Source organism: Labrus mixtus, chromosome 23 (assembly GCF_963584025.1).
Source record: "Labrus mixtus chromosome 23, fLabMix1.1, whole genome shotgun sequence".
NCBI lineage: Eukaryota > Metazoa > Chordata > Actinopteri > Labriformes > Labridae > Labrus > Labrus mixtus.
In genome coordinates this window covers 13,306,441-13,328,466 of record NC_083634.1, presented here as the reverse complement: position 1 = coordinate 13,328,466, position 22,026 = coordinate 13,306,441, and the positions used below count along the sequence as shown (strand labels likewise).

At 40.6% G+C, this 22,026-nt stretch overlaps 1 protein-coding gene across 1 annotated transcript in view; it reads left to right on the top strand.

Moving 5' to 3' along the window:
• Positions 1 to 22,026, top strand: part of LOC132958804 (collagen alpha-1(XXV) chain) — a 139,210-nt gene that overhangs the window by 72,759 nt on the left and 44,425 nt on the right. Inside the window, exons 3-6 of the mRNA XM_061031851.1 lie at positions 1,849 to 1,893; positions 5,914 to 5,921; positions 18,972 to 18,998; positions 21,107 to 21,133. Coding sequence (XP_060887834.1) covers positions 1,849 to 1,893; positions 5,914 to 5,921; positions 18,972 to 18,998; positions 21,107 to 21,133 — 107 coding nt within the window. The remainder of the gene's footprint in view (positions 1 to 1,848; positions 1,894 to 5,913; positions 5,922 to 18,971; positions 18,999 to 21,106; positions 21,134 to 22,026) is intronic.

Here is a 22,026-nt window from a genome sequence, read left to right as displayed (position 1 = left end):
GCCTGCCAAGTGCAGTAAACTCCAACTTCTGTTTCCTTTAGAACCTCAAAAAACCAACCTATGGAGAAAGCAGGGTTGATGTGAACCATAGTAAAGGGAAAGTCAAACTCCACCTGTGGTTACATACTTTAAACTGTGCCTGGACCCTTCGCTGCCAGCGCCTGACATTATCCTGGAAAATGTCCAAAAGTAGTAGAGTTGGAGGCTGAAGTGGAGCCAAAGAGTGGGATCAAATCGAGGACTAAGAATCATTCAAAGGGTCGTGCAACATAATCCTGTATTTTGCACCATACTTACACATCTGGAGTGTCCCAAATCAGCCAAACACCGTGTAAAAGGCATTGGTCTACTGTTTCAGTTTTACCCATACTCATAGAGGAATATAAGACGCACTTTTACATTGAGTATGCAGCACTGCGGTAACAAAGCTCCGCCATCACTACACCTTTTTACCTTTACACATACACAGCGCCGCCCTGATGTTTTTACGGTGACGCTGTTTTGCCCCTTTTTACGTCTCGGTTATATGCCTCAGCAGCGGAACGTCTTCATCCCACCATTAGGATTCGGATTGCTGTCAACATTGACAGCTGGGTGCAAAAGGGACATAAAAGTCCCAATTTGAACTGGCAATGTAAAAGAGGCTATTGAAGAGGACAGAAAGGCTGATAAAAAAGAAAAGTTAGTTAAATGACCAGACGAAAGATGAAAGGAGTCTTTTCGTACAAGCTTGGGGTTGGAGGTCAGATCAGGTTATTTAGATTAGTTAAATTATTATCCCTGTTTTGCATTTAAAGGCCTGTTTTTTAGCTGCTGAAAAAAAGCTCAGTGTCAGAAAGTCATTGTTCGAAGAAACTTTTGACACCAAAGCAATTAATGCCAACCATTCAGAAACGTTCACCAACCCCATAACTATTCTGTAGCAATAAAGAACCTCTAATATGAAGACACAATGCTCTTCTTTGGCGGTATCGGGGTCAAAAGAGTTTTCAAACTGATTTACATAATAACTCTTCACTGCATTGTTACTGCCTGAAATTGAATCTGGATATTTTCTGTGATGCAGAACCAGACGGGGATGATTGTTCCTCTTGGTTACAGTAGCTTTCCATCTTTTCTATCCTGACAGGTCTTTTAATGTTGAGTGGAAAGAGCAATTTTCCTTCTTAGATATTATTCATTTCTGCACGCTGACAAGCCCACCTCAGATGTGGAGCTTTCCCATGAACTACCGTGTAACCAGAAGATCTTCAACTTTTAATTTCCAGTTTATTGAAAAAAAAATATAAAAAATAAAAAAACGCCTTACGATTGGACAACACTGTGAAGGCAGATACTTTTTTCAGGTACAGAGCCAACAAAAAGTCTGTCGCAGAAGGGGTCATTTTGGGAGCGATGCTACCAATTTTCAAACTGAGTACCACCTGCAAACAACACGACCCAGTCACGTCTTCAACATGTAAAACCTGGCGAAGCGTGTAATTGTTTTTACTCCTCCAGCTGAGCTTTCGCAGACTGATAGTGTTGACAGGAACAGGCAAACAGGAAACGTTGTGTAGATAAACAACTTATAAACCAGGGCATCCGTGCTGAAAGGAAAGAATGGGGAAAAAGCAACTGGGATGTCTGCATACAGCAAACTTTTGTGTCGGCAAGATGGTGTTACCCTTTTCCTCTTTAGCTTATGTATAAATACTTAACGGTGGAAATATGCCATTTCTAGTCTAAAGACCACGTCTCTTCCTCATCCTGCTGCAGCAAAGTTTGACTGTGGGAAATACTCAAAGAATATGGAACTTTTACAAACTAATTACTGACTTAAGTATATTATATTCTTCTTTTTTGAAGGACCTCCAGGAAAGCGTGGAAGAAGAGGTCGCGATGGAGAACCTGGTATGTACATTTGTCTGAGTTTTGTGTGTGTTTATGTGTGTGTGGCCACAGATCACAGGAGTCTCAATCCAGAAACATTCAAGGAATAATTCAGTAGGACATCAGCAAATCATACTGCACTTACAATCACATAAAAGTACACTGTATATCTTCAGAGGACAAAATAGGTTATAGATATGTAATTTGTGGCCTGGCGGTTTCAGTGTTCGCTTGGATTGTTTCAGCTTCAGTGCTATAGAAACATGAGATTTTCAGAGTAAAAACAGGAGACAGTGCAGTTTGAGAAGGTCAAAATAATGTTTTTTGGAGCTGAGAATATACTTTTCTTAATTCTGAGTCACTTAAAACCCTCTTTTTTTTTTCTGATCTACTTATACTCATTTTACACATCATCTTTGTGAGGCTTCAGAACTTCAGCAACAAACTGTCAAAATACATTCAGGATCTCTCCTCCTCCTGTCACACACATACACACTCTCTTGAGCTGACTCCACAAAGCTGGCAAGTCAATCGAGGTCTCGAATCTCTAGGAAAAGGACGTGTGCAGCGACACTCTCACAGACCAACAGTGTCGCCACAAATTGAATTTGCAGTGAGAACATGCACTTGGCAGGAAGCGCTGCTCACCTGATAGTGAAAGTGCTAATGGGCTCTGGAGCGCGGCGCCTTTCATGAGATCGCAGCGTAGCAGAGCGCAGCCAGTGCCCTGGAACAAAAGAAGTAACCGTTGTAAAAAGAAATGAGAGAGACAGGGCAGAGCAAGGTCCCAGATTTAAGTAAGGTGGAGTAATAAGGGAGCAGTTTGGTTTCACAGCCTGAGAAACAAACAGTTTCTGAGTGAAGGAAAATCACTGCTGGCTTTGCCAACAAATCCAGACACTACTTTTTAAAGTCAAACATATCAGATGAGGTAAGATTTTTGAGCATCAAAGACTCTATTTCTTCTTCCTTTTTTTTTGCGATTTTTCCAAATTCATTTATAATCCTGTCATGGCCGTGTTCCACTGCTCAGTCAACTCTGGCTTTCTGCGTTTCTCTGTTTTGCTTTGCATCGTTCTAAGGTCACCTAGTCTATGGATTGGAAGCCTGATGAAAAATGAGAAATCAAATGACAGATAGACAATAGTTCAATGTTCTGGTTGGCTGCAGGACTGATACACCGCCAGCTTTCGTTGATGCAGTGCATAACTTTCCAATGAACATCCCCTGTGCCAGCGTACTTCAAATGGCACCATTGTGCTAACAAAGTTTTGTTTTCCTCTTTCTGCTCAGCCAGAGCTAATGCGAATGGCTTCCTCTTGACAAAGCAATTGGAAACAAGCAATCATACCCAGTCACAACGTCTGGACTGGAGTGGTCTATTAAGGGAGGACAATACTGAACAATTGGGATGACAGGCGTTACCATCTGTGTAATAACTCAAACTACTGTACAGAACAAGGCTTTAGTATGTTGCCACATTGGACGTTTTGGGCTCTGTTTGTGTACTTGACTAAATCCCTCACCTGCAAAAGAGGCTGTTTTTATTCATGTCGTGAAATATCAAGCCAAGCAGTGTACACATCCTTTCATCTGATGTTTACTGGTTATCAGCAGCTTCCACAAAAACACTTGAAATGGCTGCACAAAGGCAATGCTTGGAAAGTCATTGAACAAAGAGTGTAATTAAAAATGTTGTGCTCAAACAGGAGTACTGTATAATTACATGCAGTTTTAGCCGAGTTATTTCTGCTACATTTACTTTTTTGCCAGCCAAAAGAAGTCAAATCAGTATTCTGTTTGAAACTCACCGACACATTCAAACTAACAAATATGATGGCACCATGCTGCATTAAGGGAGACTGGAGTCACACACACTTCTGCAGGATAAAAACTATTTAGGAGACATTTTTCATAGGACTTAGACCTTGACAGGCACAGCAGGGCTGTGTACATTCTGCGCTGTAAGCCTTCTGCCAATCCAATTTCCCTCTTTTTAAGTTCCCAGCACTGGTAGATGTTGAAGGGACACATATTTAATTCATGATGCGCTCAAACCAAAAGTAACTAAACCCCAGCAACTTTCCAACAAATTCGTGGTGAGGTGTTTTGCAGTTTGCTCATCCTCAAAGGTGAGGGGAAGCTTCTGCCCACACTGGGCTGCAACTGACAGGGGGAACAAACAGGAAAAAGACATGGTGATATTTACCCCTGCATTTAAATGAATGGGACACTTCATCAGGATCTCATGTTTATTCACTGGTAACATATGGAAAGGAAAGTTTGGCATGACAGTTAGGGATGAAAAAGCTTTTGTAAGAGTCAAAGGACACACTCTGAAACTGTCCAAACACGAGGTCAATGCTGGAAAGTGTTAAAAAGGATCCTCACATATTTTCCTTCTGGGAATAATCAGCACTGTTACTCATGTAATACCTGCCTTTACAAAAGGAAAAGTTGATGCTTAAGTTGTGCCGGTCGAGCATTTTAACCTTAAAGCGCCGGTGAGAAGTTTTTAGATGGTCATTCAACAGACTGAAATGAATACTGATTCCTCTGAGCGAAGAGGAAGAGCTGCAAAATCAAACAAGACCATCAGTGAGAAAATGAATAATTTCTATAAAGCTATATTCAATGCCTGCAACAGTGCTGCAGGGTAGTTGCCAGGCAGGACAACAGGATGAGAGTATTCAAACGAAAACATTACCTAATTATTGACAGGACAAAATCAGGATAAGAGACTTTTTTTTTTTGTTGTTGTTTTTTTTTTTTTTTTACCACAGAATCACCACTAACCAAAACCTCACCACAGGCGCTTTAAAGACATGCTTCAAGAAATGCAGCTTCCTTTGTAGAAAATGCTTAAATCTCTTTAAAACTTTAAAAGCCCCATTACATTTTCTCTACGTTGTTAAGGCCATTTGGGGCATAACCTAAACTTCTACAATCAAGTGAGGAATCCAGTGAGCTAAGTAACCTTAGCGATGCGGTTTTGATTGGCTAAAGCTAGAAGGTGACAAACCTTGGAAGAAATGACCACATTTGCTGCCCTGAGAACAGAAAGTGAAACTCCGTCTGAAACAAGAGCTTCGAGACTTGATTATTTAACAATATGTCACAGACTATTTAATTTAACATGGATTATATTCCAGTAAATAACTCTTTATTGCCATCAAATGTAAGAAATTGAATGTGCACCTTTTGAGGAGGCTGTGAGGTGCTTTGAAGCATGTTTCAAATTTCTAACCCATAATTGCCGGTTGAAAACTTCATACTGAGCCATTCGACACAGTGGGACACGTCAAAAAAACTAACAGCGGAGCAGGTTTATTAAAAGCTAAGTGGTCTACTGTAACTCAACCATCCATAAAACAACACTACAGAAGTGCAGCCCAGCGAGCCTCAAACACACGGCTCCTTAAACGCTCCAGCTGCTGGAGCCATTTGCACTTTCCCCCCTTCATCAAGAACAGTTCAAGGATAAAGGACTTGTAAAGAACAAAATAATTCTTTCATTTAAGGGTTAAAGCAGCTGGGTACCTTTTTAATAAGAACCTAAAGACCTAACATGATTTGCAGAGTTGTGAAGGTCCGTGGAGCGAGTTGGCACACGGTCCTTGCAGCAGTAATTGGGTAAAAGACGAGTGTCACCTCACAAATTCTTGGGGGTATTTTTTTTAACAAGCCACCCCTTGTAGAAGTGAAATTAGACCCACTTTCTATGTAAAAAGTGGTCATCCCAGTTGGTGGCCATTGTTGAGCCAACTGCATGGGAAGTAGGTACATAAAAATCTTGTGTATTGCAAAGCTGTTACATACAGGATTTTTTTGAGTTGGATATCTGTCCATTGTGCATAGTCGGTAAATGCATCATGGTAAAGGATGCGTCTTTTTAAATGTTCCTTCCCCAAGAAATTAACCCTCAGCAGGAGTCTAATCGAGTTATTTGGGATATGTGGTTTTAACGGAACATTGGTGATTTGAGTCAGTTTGATCGCTGATTGAAAACATACTAACGCACTGCTTTTTCCTCTCTTTCAGGACCTCCTGTAAGTATGCCTGCTTCACATCTTCTCCAACTGTGGTAGCCATGGGAAGGTAAAACCTCTAACCAGACTAACTATATGACACAGTCATATCTAAATGTTTTCACATTAAGAGCATTTTTGCAAGAAAGTGAATTATATGACGGTCACAGAAAAGATTAAAAGACTTACTTAGAAATACACTTTAGACTGAGCTGAGAGTTGAAGCAAAAAATATATATCACTATTTTTGTAAACAAAATACAAAACAACAACAAGTAACTAGTGAACTTAGCTTAGAAACAGGAAACAGGAGGAAACTCCAAAGGTGTAATTCCATCCACCACATCTCAATAGCTGGTTGGCTTAGTTTAATAGCAAATACAAGTTTATAAAAAAGGCTTTGATTTCAGCTACACATGGGTTTTTAACCAAGCAGCAACCTCTGAGGTTACAAAATGAAGCCAATACAGACTTGAAATAAACTGTAGTTCCTTGAGTGTCCACATGAGGTTTGCTGCAAAAGCCAAGGAATTCCCTTAAGTTCTATGTTAGGAGAGGTAAGAGCCATGCTAGCTTTGTAGCTCTGTTTTTCTCCCAGTGTTAATGCTTAACTAGGCCAAGTGACTAGTGGCTTTGGATACATACACTCTGCAAGAAAACAAAAAAAAAGTGAAATTCCCACAATGCCAAACTATTCCTTTAAGTATGACACAGACATCTAACAGTGAACATGGTAATAGCTACAAAGTATGAAACAGTTTGTACAACTGATGTGAAAGACATCTGATTATGACAAATGTGCTACCAGAAATCTCCGTTTTACATCATAGACCAACTCTATTATTAAAAGAATCTCTTGATCCGAGCCATCCCCTAATAGAGAGCCTCTTCTCTGTCATTTGGGCAGTCTGGTTTGTAATATCCCCGCTACCAGCCTCCATCTCTGCCAGCTCGCTGCACCCGAATAGATTATCTCACCTCATTACACTGCCGGGTGATCACAGATGGAAAACTTCAGAGTTCCCCCCCAAAAGATGAAGACAAACCCACACATACACAAGCCCAGGGGGAGTTTGTGACAGTTCTCAGCACAAGCAGGTCAAGCGTGTATTTGTGTGCTCTGTTAGAATTATTTATAGTCCAGAGGCAAATGTGATTGAATAGGTATATTATTGTGTGCTGACTGAGCTGTAAGAGTTGTAAGTTAATCCTCAGAGCCTTCTCAGGCACTCACTCCTGGGGTTCTGGGACGTAAGTAAGTGCAGGTGGTCTTGTGTCTCAGCCTCTCTTACCAGATCTAACATCTGACAAATAAAATCATACTGAGAAGAGCGGACCAAAGCCGAGAAGAAGTTGTCCCTGAAAAATATGCCAGTCAATGTTTGAGATGACTGTACTTTTGGGATTTTTCCTTCAGGTGTGACATAAATCCAGTGCGCAAATCACTTTCTGATGAAGTCATTATAGGGAGCAAGAAGTGCTGTAAATGTTTGGTAGAGGGGGCTAGTTTTACTGTTGGCAAAGCAACCAGACTTAAGCAGAAACAAAAAAAAAAGGCTTTATTTACAGGACAGGCTGAAAATAAAAAGCTGAAATCTGGACGCTTGACTGCATTTCTAAAAGCAGACAAGTCCATAAAAATGCAACGATCTGAGAATGACTCACCCGACCGGTCACCGAATCTGTTCCCCAAATAAAAAAAATCCTTTGCCAATTCCTTAAAAAAAAAAAAAAAAAAAAAAGGTAGTAAGTGATCGCATGTGTTTTTTCATTTGGTATGCCCACCCGGGGGATGGCAGAGGATATGTCGCTATGAATATTCAGCAGCTCCCCACCATAACTCTGCGAACACTGCGTAAATTGTACACAGCCCTCAGAGCCAAACAAACCAACCGCTGCTTAAACCATTACAGATCTCCGTGACTTTATCGTTGCTCAGCCGCTGATGAATGGACGGAGACCTGCGGTTGCGGTAACAGAGAAAGAAAAGGTCTCCGAAGACGAGAGTCGTCAGGGAAGATCCTCGCTCGCTGCTTGTGATCGGCATTTAGAGATGGAAAAGAGATTTGTTTTGTTGTGGTTTCCCCCTACTTGGGCTTTTTCGTCAATCTCGCTTGGGATCATAGGGGTCAGACATATTGAAAAATATTGAGGAAGGGCAGTGAAAGATATGAGAAGAGGTGCTTTTCAGCTGAGGAAGTATTTACAAGAATAATATTTTGTCTTTACTTACCGCTGACACCAGACAAATACTTTTTACTCAGCACTAAAAAATCTCATCTTTGCTTCTCATTTTTATCTTCTTTTCACGTCTTTCTTTGGCCCCTCAAGGGCAATGTGTCAAAACATCAACCCCAAGCACCCACCGCCATGTGTGCACACCATTTAGCACCAATCAAGCATAAAACACCATCCCCAAGGCTGCACTCGAGCACCCACCAACACCACATGCTGACTGTACTCTCTAAGCACAGACTGAATGCTGTAGTAAATTAGAATTATGCAGACAGAGAAATAAACTTGACTTGTTTTGAAATCTGGTTAGAAGGAAGGCAAGAAATATTCGAAAATGATACAATGGTGGAAATTATAAACCCGCTCCGGCCCGCTAAGCATGCCTCCACACACCACACTGGATTGTTGAGCCAGGCCAGTTACAGCGCAGCCCGGGAGCCCTTGCAAGGGTTCAGTCATGTTTGAAATGAGGTAAATAAAGCTGGCTGCATCTGCATCTGAGGTGAGCCAAGGAGTCTCCACCTGGCTGCTGAGATTCAAGAGACACGGGTCGAGGAAGATCTGTCACTATGCTTGAATTATGCAGCGGCGTTACAGGGATTAGAGGCAGAGTCGGGGTGAAGCAGAGGAGCTCAGGCGCCCTCCACCCTTCATCCTTCATCTGTTATGCACCGCGGCACCACACCTGTTAATAAAACATATTCCAGCTGGACTTTGATCACTTCTGCCCTGCAGAGGTGGAGAAGGTGCCAGATTAACTACAGTGAAACTCTATCCTGTTTTTTAAGAAGGCGCCCGTCTGCTCCCGTGATGCATGTTGTGAGTTTCCCCTCAGAGTAGGAGGGCGCATAAAGTACAGACACACAAAGGCTTTTGTACTGCCCTGAGACCATGTTGATCCATCTGATGTGACAGCTTTAATTTTATCTCATAAGGGTGTCGGTGCCTGAGGGAGCAGGCTGTCCCTGGATGTGACAACATTAAGAGTTTGACCTTTTCGATGTCGGTACTCTGTTCATGCTGTGAACATCAGCAGCACGTGGCTGTCAGCAAATGTAGAGAGGAAGCACTCAGGCTTTACTCACAGTGATTTAAAGCAGTCAATAGTGCACATTAGATTGCTGAGCAGGCTGGATACTCAGTGGGAACTACCTGTCACTACATTAGAATGCTAGCAAAACTAGCACAGTATGAATGTGATGCTCAGTAAAAAAAAAAAGAAGAAAAAGCTCAACAGCTTTTTGATTGAAAGAAATTTTCCTCCAACTCATAACATGAAATGATTTGAAATGTCGAGCTGCCACAATGTGGTTGTAATTGACTCAACAGAAGAATTGAAAGAAATACTTTTCCAACTGGAATATTGTCTCTTGTTCAACATTTCATATCCACGACAAGAATTTTGCGGGTCAGAAATTTGCCTACGTATTGAGCAGAAAATGTTTTGGCTGCGGGTTTTTGGCTTTTTATGCATGCAATTTGGTTAAAGCTGTTAAAATGTTTCCCATCCTCAGGAATAACGAGACCTTCTCTCGCCGGGATTTTGAATGAGAGTCTCCTCCATGCTTGATTTGCGTTTGACACCGTGCTTACAAAACACACAAGTCACACTATCACGTTCACTTCCCTCAGTTCACAGCATCCCTTCACACACACACACACACACTCACCGACACATACGCACACATTAAAGTCATTTTATGCCGGCTAATTGTGATACACTGTGGATATGGGAACCAGATGCCATTCCCAAGTCAGTTTTCCAGTGTGGTTTTCCTATCCCTGCCTAACCTCTGCGTCCAGATTCCCCCGACAAGCACCAGCCACTTGTGGTCGTCCGCTCCTGCCCATTCTGCTCTGATTACTCACATCCCTGTCCACCATTAGTGTCCTGCCTTGAACAAAAAAAGTTCCCCCGGGGCCCTCAGTAATATGATAGAGGGTTCCCTTGCAGAACTAACAGATGGAGGTGCACGTTTAGATATATAGTCATGCTTTTACTGGATGTGTTTCACTCTGTTCCAGGTTAGTGTATGTTTGAAACTGAGCAGATTTCTCTTCCAATGGTGCCCGCAGGTTTTTTTTTTAGCTGCAAAAGTCTGAATGTGCATTTTGCAGTTGCCTTCCACTATTTCCACTCTGGCAAGTATGTAATTGATTAGATTTGTGTATACAGATGGACCATTTTACCTTTGGTAGGAAGTTTAGGCGAAAAGTTGCAAAAATAAATGCTACATTTTTTTCCTTTGCCCTGCGAAAGGGTTTGCAGATATAAATCCGCTTCAAGCTAACTCTGGTTCAATGCATTAAATGGCAAAATGTTTGTTAAATATTGTACAAGATCCTTTTACAAATGCAATTAATTAAATACAAAATGTTATTGATAAAATGAATACTTTCTTGCTCCTGGATATTTTGTCAATTTCAGTCTTTTTCATGACCAGTTAAAAACACCTAGCTTTAAAGGAAGTTTGAAGTTTCTTGAAGAGAGTTTGTGGAGAAGATTTGACAACACTTATGTCTGCATTTGAACGTAAAGCTAGAGGCAGCTTATAGTTAGCTTAGCTTAGCACAAAGAATGCGAGATGGCAGCTAGCATGCCGCTGCTCAAAGATCACAAAATCTGCCTCTCAGCTCCTCTAAAGCTCTCTTGTTACCTCAGGAAATGACTGAAGTGTCTCAGAGTTTATACGCTGGATGTGCTGATCAGGTAGCTTGAGATCGGAATTGAACAAGAACAGGATCTGGCCAATTTTTAGCTGAAGGGATTTTGGTTGTTTCTCTTGGTCCAAACCGTTATTCAGCCCAGATGAACATGTAACGTGAGTGTTTTACAGATCCAGTCTTAAACTTCCCAAACAATGCAAACTCACCTTGTCACATTAACTTCAAGTTCTTGCCAACAAATGGACAGCCTGTGACCAGTAAACAATCTTTAATCCACACTGCTATTAGCATAGCATAGCAAGCAGTAGCACGACTAACACACGTTCTAGTCCGTCTTCGTTTACTTTCGTTTTCTGTGAGCTCATGAATAAAGGTCATGTGAGAAAATACATTGCTTTCTTTGAAGTTTTTGAGCGCTTTTCATGTCTTTATTGTGAGGACAGGACAGTTGATAGAGTCAGAAAGGAAGTGGGGGATGACATGTGGTAAATGGCTGAGCGTGGGAGTAGAACACTGGGCATGTCAGACGGATGATTTAACGACTGAGCTAAACCGATGTGGTAATCTAAAAATATGTCCTGTAGTAAGTGATGTGCTATGATTTTCACATCTTGTTTTGTGTATACGTGTTTAAGATCGGAGAGAGGAATATCTGTAAAGTTTACCTTCTGTGTGTGCTGCAATATTTCAATTGCTTAGTGATTTAAAAGTCCTGTGCCATAGTCATAGATGTGCCAGTAGGAGAACGCCACTGAGCTGTCTTATTGCTAAGCTAAACCTGCTGCCTGCTTGCTGCAGTTACAGTATAAACATGTGAGTGGTATCAATGTCCCTATTCAGCTCTCAGCCAAGATAAAAAAACAACCATATTTCCCAAAATGTTGAATAATTCCTTTAGGTCAGCCAGGTGAAACTTCATCCATACTGTTGTTTTAGTAGTTTTTATATCATTGTATGGCAAACATGCCGCATTATTTTATTATGCGTAAGTGCATAAGTTTGGGGTTTAGTCTTTCAAACGCTTTACTTTGGCCCTCTTCCATCTTTTGTGGTGAGCAGCGCTCCTCACCTGCCCCCCTCTGCACCTACTCTTTCCCTGTCAACGCTCGGTGCCTGGAGGATCGCTGTGCCTCACTTCCTGCGTACACATATGTTTATTAATATTGTGTAGCTTGTGTTAGAAAAAACCCATGCCCGTAAAGAAGAGGCTGTAAAAGCGGTAGTTGTTGGCCTGTGCTCTCAGGGATGCCAGCGCTCGAGAGTGAGATGATTGAATCCATGTGGCCAGCACTTCAGGCCACAGCAGCCGCTGCCAGGCGAGTTGGCCCGGGTTCCACGACGAGGATGTGAGCTCTGCTTGATGGATTGATTTTTCTGGACCTCAGTACATTCAACAGGTCACTGTGATGAAAACTTATACAGCCTAGTCCAGACAGAGGTTACACCCCACCGTTCCTGACTCTTTGCATCATGTTGGATAAGTTGGAAGATTGTACCCTCAGCTCGCAGCCAAACCCACGAGAATATCTCTGCTCGTGTCAACAGCGGCTAAAGCTGTGGACTTAAGCCAACCACAAACAGTCAGGCGAGCACTGTCGAGCCCCCATCCTTCAGGAACAATTCACGAAGGGAAGCAATATGAAAAATCAATATTCAGTCATTTGATCTCTTTGGAAGACGTTTTGAAATTGGGTTGACAGAAGTTTCAGCTTTTGAGTTCATGTAAGCCCTAACTCAAAAATAAATAATACGGATATTTAAGCTAAACTAGTTCACCTTTATTTGATCAACAGACCTTTGGATGGTGATTTGAAATACATATTTATGGCTGTCGAACATTTTTGAAACATTAACGCATCACATACTCATGAGCGGAGTAAGAAACTCCATTCTTGACCTGAAAAAAAAGTAGTTTGAAGTTAGATTGAGATGGCCAAAAATACAATCTTAAAGATTGCTACAGGCATGTTGATGTGGTTTTCTAAATGTTACTACTATGAGCCTTTAGATCTGCAGAAATGTTGCAACAAGAGAGCCTTTGTTCAACAAAACAGGGACTTGCTCATAAAGTCTTTGCTCCATGACCAACAAGTGGTCAGAAACTCCACGGGATGCTTGTGTGGTTTATCTACGAACTCTCAGCTGCACATAAATTATATCAAAGGACGACAAAAGACACCTGAACAAACTCCATCAACTGACGAAGATTTTAAAGTGTGGTTCAAGCGAGAAAGTTGATCTTGAATGAGGATGTTAAACGGTATGAGTGTTAAATTAGACTGTAGATGATAAACTAAGTATCCTATCACTAAAATAGTTGCATGAAGTCGATTCCTTTCTAACTGGTGCCATTGGAAAGTAATGTGCAATTTATTCAAATGACAATTCTGCAACTTGTTTCTGATTTTCACAGTTGGCCAAATTAAAATTTACAGACGCATTAGGAGCTGGGTCAATATTTTGTCTGCCAACAACAAATATTGAAATATATCACACTCAAGTTTTAGTATAATTGTTACTGAAGCTGTCACATATTGAGACATATTGTATAAACAGGTGTATAATAGATAGATAGAAGATTTAAATGAACCCCTACATAGGTCAAAATTAAACCCCCACAATTAAAAATTAGACCTATACTGTTGTTTTTTTTCATTGTTTTTGTTTGTTTGTGTGTCTGTTTATTTGTTCCTAAAGGAAGTTTCTGTTTTCTTCTGGTAGTTTTTTTACTCTATTTATTCAAAATTCTTTGTTGAAAACACGTTTGTTGGAATGATTTTTTAACTGTATGAATGAAGCAACTCTTGGGAAAAAAAAAGAAAGTATATATAAAAAAAAGAAAATAGACCATTACCAAGAAAATTTACATAGAGAATACAGAAAAAGTATAGAAACCTTTGTTCAATTTCATGAAACCTATGTACAATTTAAAAACACACGTCGAATTAGACCTGAACACATTCGAGTATCTGAGCACTATGTTCTCAATGAAACACAAATAAATTCAGATACCAAAAACAGAAAGATATGAGATCATTTGAGAATCCAGTTGTGCAATATAACGTCTTGATAAGCAGCACTGCAGGAGCCACATATGAAATGAATCTCATGGCCAGGATAATTTAATTTAACAACATTTTCTCTTTCCTGTAATATGAAGTGTCCTAACTTACATTTTCAGATTTCAATGGCAATGTTCGTGTTGCTTGCGGGTTTGGCCAAAGTTCCCTTTACCATTTTATATTTCCCTGCAGACCTCTCCATATTTCTCCCACACTCTGTTTAAAGGTGGCAGAGGTTTCCTCCTTTTTTTTTTTGTTTTACACCAACAGCTCATTCAGGCCAGTGCAGGAGACAGTGGTCACGGGTTTGGCTCAGAATAAGAAGCTAGGCATGTATCTAGATAGAAAACGGCTTAATGCTGATCCGACGGCCTGCCATAAACTCGACAATATTAAGCGCACAGGATGTCTGTAACAAATCATCTCGTGATGGAAGCTTGACATGAGCTTGCCCAGCGTTAAGCAGCAGGAGATGTGAGGCTTACCATCGACCTGATATGTGTCATTCTCAATAAGGAGATACAGAGATTCTGATTGTGGGCAACTGCAATCTAGACGCACATACGAAAGACACATTTCTTACTTTTTGTTCTCACTTACTGTATACAGTGACTCATCTGTCATCTAAAGTGTTCGAAGATAAGTAAGAAATTTTCCTTTGCCTAGAGTAACAATGAAATAATGTCAATCAATCTGAACACTTTATGATATATGATGGATTTGCTTAAAAACACAGTGATAGTATTTGTAAGGTAACTATTTTCTATTTTCTGAGCCATTGTCATAACTTTCAAGGTATCTCAGGGCTGCTGGCGCTCAGTGATAGAGTTGATTGACTCTCAGCTGAAAGGTTTTGGGTTCAATCCCCTGCTCCCTGCAGTGACATGTGGAAGTCTGCTAGGGCAAGACACTGAACCAGAAATGTCTCCAGCTGCTTGGCCAGTGGTGTGTGAATATGTGTGAATGCAAAAGTACTGTTGGGCAGTTTTTGGCACTTTATGTTGCAGCCTCTGCCATCATTGTGATGGTGGTGTGAGTGGGTGAATCTGATATATGCTTTTAAAGCGCCTAGAGTACTTAAATACTAGAGAAGTGCGATACAAGTCCTTTTACCATTTTCCAAGGTGTTTCTGCTGGATGCAAATCTACAAATAGACTTTTGGCACTCTATGCACCCTATAGCCAGAATGAAGATTTTGTGACCTTTGGACAAGTAACTGTTTCCCCTTTTTACAGTCCACGTGCTCAGGGAAGCTAACCATAAAGCCAAATGTATAGTTCAGACAATCTCAAGCTTTAGCAGGGCCAAGAATCCAGTATGATCTTATTATAAATGTGTGCAGGGCAGTGTAGAGGGTTTATCATTATCTACAAATTAAAGTCACAGTAAGCAGGTTTGATCAAACAGATGCAGCTTGATGAGACATGGCGCACATGCTGGAGGCGTGCTTTTGAACAGGAGCCAGAGCAGGAGCAGTAAAAAGATGTGTAAAGCACACACAGGTGCTGATTAGAAACCTTCCTTTGGGGCAGAGTGAAACCACAAAGCTGCAGAGACTACTCGGCAAATAGACACCTGCTGCACTTTTACCGTAGTACAGTTGGCTCCTTTGAAATAGTCTTTGCAGGAGAGCTATGTAATAGTCGCTGTAAAAGACCATCACTGTACTGGCTTAAAGCTTTTGGAAGAGCTCCAGTGGGTGCTGTCTGTCCAAGTGATGTGCAAATGATGGACTGTATAATGAGCAGGTGCAGGCTCTGTAGCGAAATCATTTCCACATGCTTTACGACCAGTAGGATGAAAGAAAATGAAAAAAGGAAACAAGGTTTTTAGGGAAAGAAATAGTTTGAAGTGCAGTTTCCAAATCTTACAGGTAACAAATACAGTGGCACAGACATGTGATCTATAATATTTCAACACAAAATTATTTGTAACCTTTAAGCTTTCACCAATCATACAAAGCTTAACATTAACTGCACTGGGATTACCCATAGTTCATAGCACATTTTTCCTCAAGTTTATTTGGATGCAAAATTAGAATCTTGATTTTGCTACAGCATATGTAATATGGGGGGGACAACAAAAGCAAATACGGGAAATGGAGGGTATGTAACAGATATGTTACCTGAAAGTGACAGATCAACTTTTTAAATTAGTAGTTACCATACAAGTTCCCATTAGCTTAAAGACATGGAAAAGCATTTACAATATTGGGCTAAATTAATTGATAGCTATTATGAGTTGTATTAAGAGCCTTGAGGAAGGTTAAGATGAATTCATCTGACATGGGTTCAAAATCAGAATCAGAATTTGCATTTATTGCGGTGTACATTTACAAATACGAGGAATTTGACTTGTTGTTTGGTGCAAAACAATTAGCATAAATAAAGCAAAAATAGTCCTGCTGACAGTGACAATTCAACATTGGAAACCAACCACAATGGATTTAATCAAGATCTCTGTGCTGCACTTATCGTAAGGCAATCTGGATTTATTAAAACACTAAATGATATTAGCCAAAGCTTTCTTTTTCTTTCCACAAACTTTTGGTGCCCAATCATTCATCTTAATGTTTTGTTGTGCCAACTATTTGTCTTTTTCAGTGCCAGATATAATACCCTCAGCAGGCCTGGGCAAAGAGCTGCAGCGGGTATATTTATGGGTTTCTTTGTTGCAGCCATTCATATGTTTGCAGTAACAGCTTGTCAATAGCTTTGTTTTGTCCAAAGGCAATTTTCATTCTTAACAAAAAGCCTGATTTTCTTCAGCTCGCTTCCATTTTCAGAAACAAGCTGGAAACTTATTAAGCCCCTCTGGAATGTCTCTACATCATTATAAAAGTTAAAGTCTCTGCTGATTCCAATATGTTGCTGTGGTTATTGCCCCCCCCCGGGAGCCACAATCGGAAACATTGTTTTCATAATGGTGCTTTTTGTGTTTACAAGTGTGTTGTGTGCTCTTTCTATGGGCAGTCCAAACATTTCAGAAGTATGTATTAAAACGTCATTTCCCCTCAGGTTTTTATCAAGAAATGTTGAAGGGAAATCTCTGAACATTTGTATAAATAGTAGGGGTTCAACGATTCACAGAGGTCAAGGTTCAGTTCCTGTGCGTTGTTGTGTCGGCTTCTTCTTCGTCGTTGGTTGTTTATTAGTGGCTAGCATACAACTATGAGCATTATTACCACTTTGATTGGGGTATGGATAGTGCCATGTGGAATTTCCTTTTTTTTTAACTCATACATGGGCTAGCTGTCAAATGACTGCATGCACATAATCGTGACCGCTCAGGGCAAAAACAAATACCGTTACCATAAGGTCTAATTGACAGGATTATGTTCAACAGAATTTTGCTGCACAGGTTCACAACATTTTGACCAAGAAACTCTGGAGGAGTGGATTGATACCAGTAACAGTATCAGTATTAGTATTGGTAACCCTAACCCTACCAGGTATCAGTATCAACGTTTTTGGCATCAGTGAGTAATGCACCAATCCATCATTACTAAGCCCCAACAAATCAACAGGTTTCTTTGCAGTAGTATTGAAGGAGTTCTCATAACTGGCCAAAACTTTGGGTCTAGATATCGGTATCAAGAAGGAAAAAATGACATCTCAGCATCTATAATATATCTAGGGAAGATTCAGAAAGGAACTCATGCTCTACAATACTTGCATGAAAAGCCATGAGTATTTAACTGTGCATCAAAAATAATATCCATAGGCACTGAGCAGGCTACACCTCACTCCCCTGAGCAGTGTAATGGAACTTGGCAGTGGAAAGCTGCTGGACTACCTATGGCGCATTTCAGATTTAGACTGTGCTATGTGTGCCAGTAGGGGAAGCCCGTCTTTGTCTGCAGGCCTGTAATTCTGGGTCAGTGGTCCATAGCCTCACCAGGGACAGCCTCCAGACATGGGTCTTATACTAATGTCCATGATCTATGGATTAGTGTCGGTGTACATTTGTCTGTGATTCAGATATCTGTGTAGACAAGTCAACAGGGATTAGCCTGGAACGGTAACCACTGCAGAGCTATGTCTATAGTCGTATAGTGACAGCTGAACAACGTGTTCTTTTACCTTAAGGTATAAGAGACATTTCTTTGGCAATTCCAAAATCAATCAAGAGTCTTAATTTCCTAAACCTGGAAGTGATTTTAGCTCCGTTTGCAAATATTAACTTGGTCTAGAAACCAGAAAAGGCAACTTTGCCCATGTAAATATATCTGACAGTTAGTTTATCATATGAAAAAGAGATTAGTATCTGTAGAAATGGTACACTGATCTTGTTGCTAAGCGGGTGGTCAGTTAGTCACTCTTCTGACACTGATGTAATACTGATTTTTTCCAATGTTAGTTTTCCCAAAAGTGCAACCTCAGAGGAAGAATAAGAGTCCAACATACCCAGCTTCATCCTTCATCTTGAATGTTAAAATTTTATTTTTGAGCTCAAGCTCATTAGGGCTCCAGCTTATGGATGCACACCTCATTGTCAAATCCTCTAATGCAGCCATGATCTTTAACAGAGCCCACCCAGGAGCCCCCGCCCGCTGATTGACTGAAGTTGGAAGCAAAAATTGCCACACAAAAACTGCTGTGTAAAAAGAATGGAAAAAAGAGGTGTTCCTCTTGTTCAGGGCACATTTTTACATTGTGCTTGCCAATTCTCAGTTGGAGATTGCTGGATTTGATCCTCTGTGTAAACATGGACTTGATTTGGGCCTGTTTTTGGTTTTAATTGTATGTTTGTATAAGCCCTGCTGTCTACAATGCATAAAGGACCGGTTCCCACTCTGTGACAGGGTATTTTAATCAAATTCTTTAGTAGATGTCAAAGTACACAATGTTTGTTTCTTAAATACTAATTTGTTAATCTTTTGATTTTAACCTTCTCCCTCTCAGTTCAAAAAGTCCAATTATGCAGCTCTGTTTGTTTATTGGCTAACATGATGGGTTTAACAGTTGTTTTAGTGTATTATTTCTTATCTTTAGTGGACAATGGCAACCGAAGAGTTTCAAAATAACTGACTTGGACCATAGTTTGTCATTTGGTCCAAATTGTTGTGTTGCTTAACAATTGAAACTTTGTTTTTCTCTCTTTTAGGGCACTCCAGGTCCAAAGGGTGAAAAGGTGAGTCATTTTCAATTTAATAATTTATTCATATATTCAGTGAATTGACCAATTAAGATCTTTGTTAAAACTGCCTAAATAAAATGCTTCACACTTAATAAAATATCCCTTTTTGCTCTCCTTCAATGACTGACAGCAGTCTAATGCCTCTATGTTAAGCCAGAGCCAGCAGCCAGTTAGCCAGTTAGCTTAGCATACACCTGGACCCACCTGAGGGTAATATGAACCTATTTGTAATAGCTGTAATACTTCATTGTAATTTGGGGCCGAGCTAACCAACTGCTGGCTAGTTAGAAATGACTGTACATTCTGCTTTAAATCTTCTTATATTATGTTATAAATTATTTAGCAATAATTTTTAATGTTGCAATTTATTTCAAAGCTGTCCATAGGTCTCTTTGGAAAAGGGGACATTTTTGGTTTTAATATCCAGTCTGTCATACATTGACTCAGGTCAAGACTATAAAATACTGTAAATCTTTACTTTTGCCCTACTCAGTAAATGTGTCCATAAACAGACTCATATGGCATTTACTGCAATAATTCGCATTCAAGTCATCCTGACCTTAAGTCTAAAAGTGTGAATATTTAAATTCTCTGGTCGTTCACAAATCCACAGCACAGTGCATAAATGACAGAAAGCCAGAGCCCATGCTGGAGCCCTTAAATGCCTCGCTGAGCGTTCCTCCATAAAACAGCAGTGGAGCATGCAAAATAACCACACTGTCTGTTTATAAGTCTGCAGGACTCGGGGACAAATGTGCAGCGCCTTTGCTTTGAAAGAATAAAACCACAGAAGTCCCTTAATTCACACCCTGATAAAGCCCCTGAACAGACTAAAATGGAAACAAATGTATTGAAGTGCGCTCTTATATAATGCTACTGGGCAAGCTCTTTTCTGTTTTACAGGCCAGAGATGAATAGATTTTATTTATTCATATTTTGTGATTTGCTGGTGAAGTGGCGTGAGAGTGCTAACCAGAGGTGAAGTCAGACACAGAGAGACAGTTGTCATCTGCATCATGTCGCACTCTCGGGTGACTGATGATTTTAAGTAATGTGGGGTGTGGGATGACGTTGGTTGTAGTGGCTGACCAACATCATGAATCAACTGGGTGAAAACGTATTTGTTGCCCCTTGAAGATGAAATTTAAGCCATCAGCCTGACTTATAAAACTTGATTTAAATAATTGACGAGCATTTGCAATGACAAGTGTGATAAACACAGTCGTGTTAATTAGATGCATGTTGATACCTCTCATGCGAACTACTTCAACTGCAGTAAAAACAAAAAAAAACAACGGCAGGCTTTTTTCCCCCACCCAAGACGAATGTAGTGTGAATCAGTGTGGCCATTCAAAAGTGTTTTCCCAATAAATCCACTTTTGGAACAACTGACGAATGAAAAATTTCAAAAATATTCAAAAGCTGTTTTATTTGAATATGCTGTTGCAAGTTTGTTTGAACAAAATTTCCCATCCATGTGTGATAAGCTGTTTGGCTCATTTTGCTGAGGCTAACTTGTAAACGAGCCAACAGGAGAGTGAGCTGTTTCAAGTGAGAGGGTTTAAGCAGACAGATTAATGTAATAATTTCAATGTCCAACATTTGGTCGTCCTTCAGTTGATTCAAACAAAGGTGTACTTTTGGTTCAGCTTCACACTAATGTGATAAACCCACAGTCTTTTATACACATGTTGATTCAGAACCAAATGCTCTCCCGTTGGAACGTGCACCGTCCAGAGATTCCCCCCCAAAGAAGAAAGCCAAAAATCTCTGGGGCATAAAATCTGGCCTGGCAATGCAGTTCCACCCCCGCACCACCCACCACCCACCCAACCAACCCACCAAATCTTGCACCACTGCTCTCCTTCTTTCTCTTTCTCTCATACCCAATTCATGTCAGTCCATGTTATCATAAGTGATTTTTACCCTCAACCACAACGAATACTTGAGGGTTCCTGTATTATTTTCCTCTCTCAATGTGTTCTGCAATATGGTTCAGTGATTTCGGTGTGTGCCTCAACTTTATTGTTAGCACTGTACTTGTGCTTGTGTGTGTTCAGCTCTCGCATTTCAAGACAAATTCTTTCTTTTGCCTTCCGCAGGGGGATCAAGGCGACCAGGGACCACGGGTATGTGGTTTACAGAACTTCTTCTTGTGATTAGCTGATGAATGTGACTATGTGTGTGTCTCCCCAGCAGAATTGTGGGCAAAAAAGGTTTGAGATGCATGAAATTCCTGGGATAGTGTTCTTCCCGCCTGGCCAAATACAACAAGCATTTCAGCACTGGTTATTTCAACATCAAGAAGGGGCAGGCAAACGTGCAAGATACCTCAGAGGTCACAGCGTGGTGTACTTGTTGAAGACCTTTTATTCTAACCCCTGGTCTTCAAAATACAAATGAGTACAAGCCTCCGCGGAAGATATGTGCTCAATCGCAGCTGTAATCAAAAGCTAACTAGCTCTGTCTCTATAATTACTTGTGATTCACTTCAGTCCTCATTGTGACATGCCGTATTCAAGGCTTTAATCATTTCCAGCTCCGTAGTTTGACGTTTCTATAAAAGTGCAGCTTCTAAATGATGATGATGTGAGTGCTTTTCCATGCTCGACAGACTCTGAAATGAATGGCTCTATCTCTATGTCGCAGCCAGCGCGCCCTCGTTTTTCCTCAAATAATGGTTAAAAATGAGCCCTCCTTGAAAACAGACTGACTGCTTGTTTAAAGTAGATTGCATTAACTGGGGGAACATGTGCACAGGCAAACGCAAAATTTTCACTTCCTCAGTATCTGATGTCATCATCAAGAGGACATAATGTGGAGTCAAAGTTGCTCTAAGTGCCTGTAATTGGTTTTCATGAGGGCATAGAGCACATAGAGGTTAGAGCACAAAGACAAGAGAACAACACAACAACACAGAGGTTTTCTTGTCAAGATAAAAACAGCCATCTCCCAAGTGGATTATGATCCAAATTCTGTGTTGGCGCCCATGCATACGTTTGTAGTTAGCCTATTAACATGG